Source organism: Octopus sinensis, linkage group LG15 (genome assembly GCF_006345805.1).
Source record: "Octopus sinensis linkage group LG15, ASM634580v1, whole genome shotgun sequence".
Lineage (NCBI taxonomy): Eukaryota > Metazoa > Mollusca > Cephalopoda > Octopoda > Octopodidae > Octopus > Octopus sinensis.
In genome coordinates, this window is record NC_043011.1 from 43,781,212 (window position 1) to 43,789,107 (window position 7,896).

The 7,896-nt window shown below is 36.0% G+C and overlaps 1 protein-coding gene across 1 annotated transcript; it reads right to left on the reverse strand.

The window, feature by feature from the left end:
* Window positions 1–4,565: 4,565 nt before the first annotated feature.
* Window positions 4,566–7,633, reverse strand: LOC118766314 (phospholipid phosphatase 1-like). Its single transcript, XM_036509673.1, has 4 exons — window positions 7,341–7,633; window positions 6,295–6,352; window positions 5,439–5,615; window positions 4,566–4,787 (listed from the first exon to the last, which is right to left on the reverse strand). Exons 1-4 carry the CDS (start codon window positions 7,583–7,585, stop codon window positions 4,641–4,643), a joined length of 627 nt encoding a protein of 208 aa, XP_036365566.1. The 5' UTR covers window positions 7,586–7,633; the 3' UTR covers window positions 4,566–4,640.
* Window positions 7,634–7,896: the final 263 nt, after the last annotated feature.

Here is a 7,896-nt window from a genome sequence, read left to right on the forward strand (position 1 = left end):
ATAGCATCAGAACATTTGTAAATTAGTTATATAGGAGTGAGTATAAGCATAATTATAGATATATTCACTTCTTCGTAATTAATTTATAACTGCCTTGATACCTTAAACAATAGTCTGTCCATCTATGGTAGTCTACATTCACTAATTCGATTGCCACATTGCCAAGGGTCAACTTCTGTTTATCTGGATTCTGTTTCACATCATTTGACATTGGATCTCAGGCATTCAATCCCATGTAAGCATTGTCTGTAAATCTATTATTCATGTGACATATTCTTCCCCCCCATTAAATAATATAATATATATATATTATATATATATATATATATATCTATTTTTGTATATATATATATTGTATGCATGCATATATACATGAATGTATATGCATACATAAATATATGAATTTAAAACCCAAAAGAATGGGTAATCTTTATTAATAGCATCAGACATTGTAAATTAGTTATATAGGAGTTGAGTATAAGCATAATTATAGATATATCACTTCTTCGAATTATTTATACTGCCTTGATACCTTAAAACAATAGTCTGTCCATCTATGGTAGTCTAACATTCCTAATTCGATGCCACATTGCCATGGTCAACTTCTGTTTATCTGGATTCTGTTCACATCATTTTTTTGGACAATTGGATCTCCGGGCCATTCAATCCCATGTAAGCATTGTCTGTAAATCTATTATTCATGTGACATTTCTTCCCCATTAATTATATATATATATAATATATTAATATATATATATATATGTATGTATACATATATATATGTACTATACACAACACCTGATAATATACATATATACATGCATTTGTGTCTGTTGAAATAAGGCACCAAAACTAGACTATCTAATGCAGCAGTTGTAACAGTAACATAAACATTTTCATTAAAGCAGTCCCACTAATATAACCGGTAATTATTATTATGTCTAGACTGGAAACAACAATTCTGTATCTATAGTTAATATGTGCAATTAGCAGTTTTGTGTTAGCAAAAAAACAACTGTTTATGCATACAGACATATTTGTGTGTGTATATATATATATATATATGTATACATATATATACATATATTTTGATAAAAGTGGTAAGACAACAAAAGAATGAAAGAGACCTCGATATTATGTAAATAGAGGAATTTATCTGTAAATGTAATATGTGACAATTATTCGGTAGCCATGATAAAACTCCGACTTTCGGATGCCAAGGTGGAAATCCATGCCGCCATCTCTCCAGTTATCCAGCCACTGGAAAAAATGCTATGAAAAATTACTGTTATACAAAGGGAAATTACTGTGTGAGTGACCATTATTAAGACAAAAGAGCTATAAGAATGACCGCTAAGTGAGTAGGTATGAACATGCGCACTTACACGAATACTATGAACCTTTTTACCCCCTTACTTTTGCTCCCTCCCCTCACTTAGTGGTCATTCAAATAGCTCTTTTGTCTTAATAACGGTCAGTCACACAGTAATTTCCCTTTGTATAACGGTCATTTTTCATAGCATTTTTTCCGATGGCCAGATAACTGAAGAGATGGTGGTGTGGATTTCCACCTCAGCATCTGAAACTCAGAGTTTTATTATGGCTACCGAATAATTGTCACACACATATATATATATTTATAAAGAGTTTCAGATTAAACTGAAGGATTATTAAATGCTTTTTAGAAGAGTACATATATCTTTTCCCAAGAGTATATTTAAGACAAAGGTTGACTGTGGCTTCAAAGTTTCAGTTTCAAGGCAAGCAAGCCAAATCTTTGCAGTCGCTATCAACCCCTCTTCCTTGTGTGTGTGTGTTTATACATACACACATATATATTTGCATATATATATATATAATATGTGTATGTATATATGTCTGTAGTAATAAGAAATGCAGAAAAATGTAATCTGTATTTTTAAGGCTTATATGACATATACGTGTTTCCTTAAGCCAGATGTTGCTGCATAAGCTGACTGGTGCTGTTGTGCAAACCTCTTGGCACACTTTTTCAGTATTAGCAGCAATAATGCAATATGATATTTGTTTAATGCCCTTATACACCCCAGTCGTACATGTTATGGATAAGCAATTTTGGGTTTGCAGAAGGATGCCAAAAGGCTAGGTAAGAGAATAGTATTAAGAGACGTAAAAATGAGTAGGAAGGTAATGGACATATTCATTGTATTTTTTTATATATATATATGTATATATGTGCACTTATATGCATATGCATATATGCATCTATCTACCCAAACACATGAACCACCTGACATTATGGAAGACTTGCCATCTTGACAATATTCATGTAGCACAAGAGTTCCCTCACACAAACCTTATTTTCTCAAAGACGTCCATGTTTCATGGATGTACAAGGAAGCTGGATGACAGGTTGATGGAATTTCACATCAGGGCAAGATTTTCAGGAATGCAACTCTTCTATAACAGGTATCAGAGTGTATGTGACGAGAACTTCATTTTTTTGACCTCAGTAGTTAGTCCCAGCAGGATTTGAATTCATACTCATAATAACAATAATCCTTTCTACCACAAACACAAGGTTTGAAATTTTGTAGGGTGTGGGGTCAGTCAATTACATCGATCCCAGTGCTTGACTGATATGAACCCTGAAAAGATGAAAAGGCAAAGTTGACCTTGGTGGCATTCGAACTTAGAACGTAAGGCACGAGGCCTGAAAATTTAGAGAAGACATTTACATCGGTCCCAGTGATCAATTGGTGCTTATTTTATCGATACCCAAAAGATGAAAGGCAAAGTCAATCTCAGTAGAATTTGAACTCAAGAATGTAAAGCCAGAGGAAATGTTGCTGACCATTTTTCTTTGACATGCCAATGATTCTGCCAGTGTGTTGCCTTAACAATAATAACAACAACAACAATAATAATAATAATAATAGTAATAATAATAATAATAATGATGATGATGAAAATAATAATGATAGCAATTGGCACGCTTGGAAGTATCAGCACTCAACTACCAACATGGCTCAAAAAAAAAGATTGGTACAAATGTAAAGAGAGAACACCTACAAAAATCAGCATTGCTTGGAACTGTAAGAGTCCTCCTCTACAGTGTTCTTGAAGCATGACCAGTAGACAAGTGTCACCTTAATGTGCTGGCTGTGGACAGCTGACACTTTTCATCATAAGCTGTGAGTTTTCATCAAATAATAAACAATGATAACAACAAAACAAAGATAGTAATTAAAATAATTAAAACAACAACAATAATAATGATTATAATAATAATAATAATAATAATAATAATAATAATAATAATAATAATAGTAATTGTAATAACAATAATAATTCAGGGAATGGACAGGGTAGATAATATCAAAATGGTAATTTTTATTTTGAAATTATCAACCATGTCTATTTCCTATGAACATAATAATAATAATAATAATAATAATAATAATAATAATAATAATAATAATGGTTTTAAATTTTGCCACAAGGGCAGCAATTTTGGAGAAGGGGTTAAGTCGATTACATCGACCCCAGTGCATAACTGGTATTTATTTTATCAACCCCGAAAGGATGGAAGGGAAAGTTGACCTTGGCAGAATTCAAACCCAGAACGTAAAGAGCTTGACAAAATGCTGCCGAGCATTTTGTCGGGCGCTAATGGTTAACAATAATAATAATAATAATAATAATAATAATAATAATAATAATAATAATTCTTAAGGTGGTGGGCTGGCAGAATTTTTGGCATGCTGGGCAAAATGCTTAGTGGCATTTTATTTCTCTTTATGTTCTGAGTTCAAATTCCACTGAGGTCGACTTTGCATTTTATCATTTAAGGGTCAATAAAATAAGTACCAGTTGAGTACTGGGGGTCAATGTAAGCAACTAGACCCCTTCCCCGAAATTTTCAGGCCTTGTGCTTATAGCAGAAAGGAACAATAATGATTCTTTCTAAATGTGGTACGAGCCCAGAAATTTCGAGCAGAGGGGACAAGTTGATTACATCGGTCCCAATACTTGACTGGTACCTATTTTTTTGACTCCAAAAGGACAAAAGGCAAAGCTGACCTCTGCAGAAATTGAACTCAGAACCTAGCGAGTCAGAAAAGATGCTGCTAAGCATTTTGTCTGATGCAGTAACAATTAACAGTAATAATAATAATGGTTTAAGCTTTGGCACAAGGCCAGCAATTTTCAGGGAGGGATGGGGCAGGTCGATTATATTGACCTCCAGTTCTTGATTTGTACTTTCTTTTATCGATCCTGAAAGGATCAAAGGTAAAGTTGACCTTGGTGGTATTTGAACTCAGAATGTCATCCCAGAAGAAATGTCACAAAGCATCCTTCTGATGAGCTAACGGTTCTGTTAGCTCACCACCTTCAGTAGAATAATTATAACTGTAATAATTAATAATAATGATATTAAAATATTTGTATAACAGTAAATTCGTTGAGAAGTCTTTTTTTTTTTTTATAAAATGTTCTCAAAAGAAAAATAAGAAAATAAAAATATTTTTGCAATGTAAAAAAAAATATTTAGCAATTAAATTTCGTCTTTTTTCTGTCTTGTATTTTTTTTTTAAGTCTTTTTTCTGCAAGACATGTTGGAATACTTCTAGTGCAATTGTTTCATGATCGAAGTGAAACTAGCGATGGTTGTCAAGAGTAACAGCTGTCTCACAGCCTGAACTTGATGAAGCTTGTGATATACTTCGTGCATCCGGGATTTTGTAAGTAGTGAGTTCATAGTTCTCTCGATTTTCTGGTGTGAAGAAGTCCGATAATTTATAGATCTGTTGGGAAAACAAAAATGCAGAGTAAGACTATTTTTGACTATGTAGATCAATGCTCCGCTACCTTTTTTTCACTTGTGGTACACTTATATTCTTTTCAAAATTCGGTGGCACACCTGAACTAAAAATATAGGGAAAAAACTTATATTCAGGTTACACGGTGGAACACCTAGCATCGTCTCTTGGCACATCAATGTGCCGCGACATACCAGTTGTGGTACATTTATATTCTTTTTAAAATTCAGCAACACACCTGAACTAGAAATATAACTAAAAATATAGGGAAAAAACTATATTCAAGTTACACTGTGGCACACCTAGCATCGTCAGTTGGTCAGTGTCTGTCAAACCGTCCAACGCATGCCAGCATGTAACTGATGTTACATGATGAAGATGATGATGATGATGATGATGATGATTAGCTCCGTCTCTCCATCAAATCAACATTACCTGTACAGGTGCGTTGTGTGCAACTTATCAGATAGCGAAGTCATTGCAGAGCAACACAAAATGAAGTGTTTTGCTTATGAACACAATACACCATTCGTCCGGGGAATTGAACTCATGGTCTCGCAATTGTGAGTGCTACAGCTCAAACATGGGACCAGGTTGCCTTAAATTCTGTAATATCAACGAAGAAGTGTAACTTACCACAATTAAACAGACGATGATGCCGAGGGAGCCCCCAGCCAATACATCACTCCAATGGTGCTTATAGTCAGATATTCGGGTGAAGCAGGTGTAAATACCCAGGGATATGGCGATGAGCTCCAGAAGGGCTTTTGGCATTGACCCCAGCTTAGAAGGTAACGTCACGTGGACATAAATCTGAAAGATACATGCATGTAGTTATGAGTATAAATATACCACACACACACACACATACATACATACATACATACATACATACATACATACATACATACATACACTTATATTCGTAGAAATATCTACTTATATATACATGCATGCACACACATCTACATACACAGTGATATCTACATGCTCGCACACACACACACGCATGCACGCAAACACACACACACAGACGTATACACACACACATATACATATATACAAACACATATACCTGCATACATACATACATACATACATACATACATACACCAACTTACGTTGCTACATATGCACAAACCTACACACACCTATGTACACACAGACACGCACACACATGCATACACAGAGGAATAGTAGTAGTAGAAGCAGCAGCAGCAGTAGTAGTAGTAGTAGTAGTAGTAGTATTAGTAGTAGTAGTAGTGATAGTAGCAGTAGTAGTAGTGATAGTAATAGGAGTAGTAGTAATAGTGATAGTAGTAGTGGTGGTGGTGGTGGTAGTAGTAGTAGTAGTAGTAGTAGTAGTAGTAGCGATAGTAGTAGTAGTAGCAGCGATAGTAGTAGTAGTAGTTGTAGTAGTAGTAGCGATAGTAGTAGTAGTATAGTAGTAGTAGTAGTAGTAGTAGTAGTTGTGGTGGTGTTGAATATTTACCGCCAGGAACAGCATGGAGAACGTGGCAAACGACGAGTGGCCAGATACGAAAGATAATCTGGAAAAGAAAACAAAAGGAGTGAAAAGGGACAAAAAAAACAAAAACAAACATCAGTGAAACAATACCTATTTCTTTATAAGGGGCTGAACACAGAGAGGACAAACAAGGACAGACAAACGGATTAAGTCGATTATATCGACTCCAGTGCGTAACTGGTATTTAATTTATCGACCCCCAAAAGGATGAAAGGCAAAGTCGACCTCGGCGGAATTTGAACTCAGAACGTAACGGCAGACGAAATACCTATTTCTTTACTACCCACAAGGGGCTAAACACAGAGAGGACAAACAAGGACAGACAGACGGATTAAGTCGATTGTATCGACCCCAGTGCGTAACTGGTATTTAATTTATCGACCCCAAAAGGATGAAAGGCAAATTCGGCGGAATTTGAACTCAGAACGTAACGGCAGACGAAATACCTATTTCTTTACTACCCACAAGGGGCTAAACACAGAGAGGACAAACAAGGACAGACCAACGGATTATATCGACCCCAGTGCGTAACTGGTACTTAATTTATCGTCACATAACCCTGCCGATAATAAGGCGGCGATCTGGCAGAAACGTTTGCACGCCGGGCGAAATGCGCAGCCGTATTTCATCTGCCGTTACGTTCTGAGTTCAAATTCCGCCGAGGTCGACTTTGCCTTTCATCCTTTCGGGGTCGATTAAATAAGTACCAGTTACGCACTGGGGTTGATGTAATCGACTTAATCCGTTTGTCTGTCCTTGTTTGTCCCTTCTGTGTTTAGCCCCTTGTGGGTAGTAAAGAAATAGGTACTTAATTTATCGACCCCGAAAGGATGAAAGGCAAAGTCGACCTCGGCGGTATTTGAACTCAGAACGTAACGGCAGACGAAATACGGCTACGCATTTCGCCCGGCGTGCTCACGTTTCTTCCGTACGGCGGAAGTGATAAGCAAAATAAATAAATAAAAAATTTTTTTAAAATAATCCAAAGACCAGTAAAAATGTTTCCTTACCTGCTTTGTTTAATTAAGAATGTGTCGGAATTCGTACATATGAATGACGTCACATAACCCTGTGAACAGTTATACGTTGATTTGTCGGGTCTGCATACATCAATAAAATGGGGCCGTAGCCTTCCCACTGAGTACTTTGCTACATCTGTCAATAGATAGGTGCTCATCGCGCCAAACATATATATTCCGATCTTGCTGTAGAGTCTTCCGATCAGAGCTGGTACTTTCTTCTTCTGCTTGCCCATCAAGCAATAATAGTGCCTATTCGTTTTCTGCGTCACGCATTCTCCGATGATCATCTGCGAATGGAACATAGGTATATGTTTTAAGTGATACGCAAAAAAGCCACAAAACAAAACCAAAGACAGAGACAGTTGAAGGAACAACAAACAGGTTGTACATTAAATCCTCGATTATCGCGGGTGTTACGTTCCAAAGCCCCCCCTCGCGATAAGTGAAAACCCGCGAAGTAAAAACAGTACAGTATATTTTTAAAATTGTTTTTATAATTTACTCTTTTTACTCTTTTACTCCTTTCAGTCATTTGACTGTGGCC

What these genes read in the sequence shown, in the direction of transcription:
- LOC118766314 (XM_036509673.1), bottom strand. Translation starts at nt 7,585, where the DNA reads ATGGGCAAGCAGAAGAAGAAAGTACCAGCTCTGATCGGAAGACTCTAC. An exon ending in TTCTTAATTAAACAAAGCAG is followed by an intron (nt 6,353 to 7,340) that starts GTAAGGAAACAT and finishes TTTCTTTTCCAG; the next exon opens with ATTATCTTTCGTATCTGGCC. An exon ending in TCATCGTCTGTTTAATTGTG is followed by an intron (nt 4,788 to 5,438) that starts GTAAGTTACACT and finishes TTTTCCCAACAG; the next exon opens with ATCTATAAATTATCGGACTT.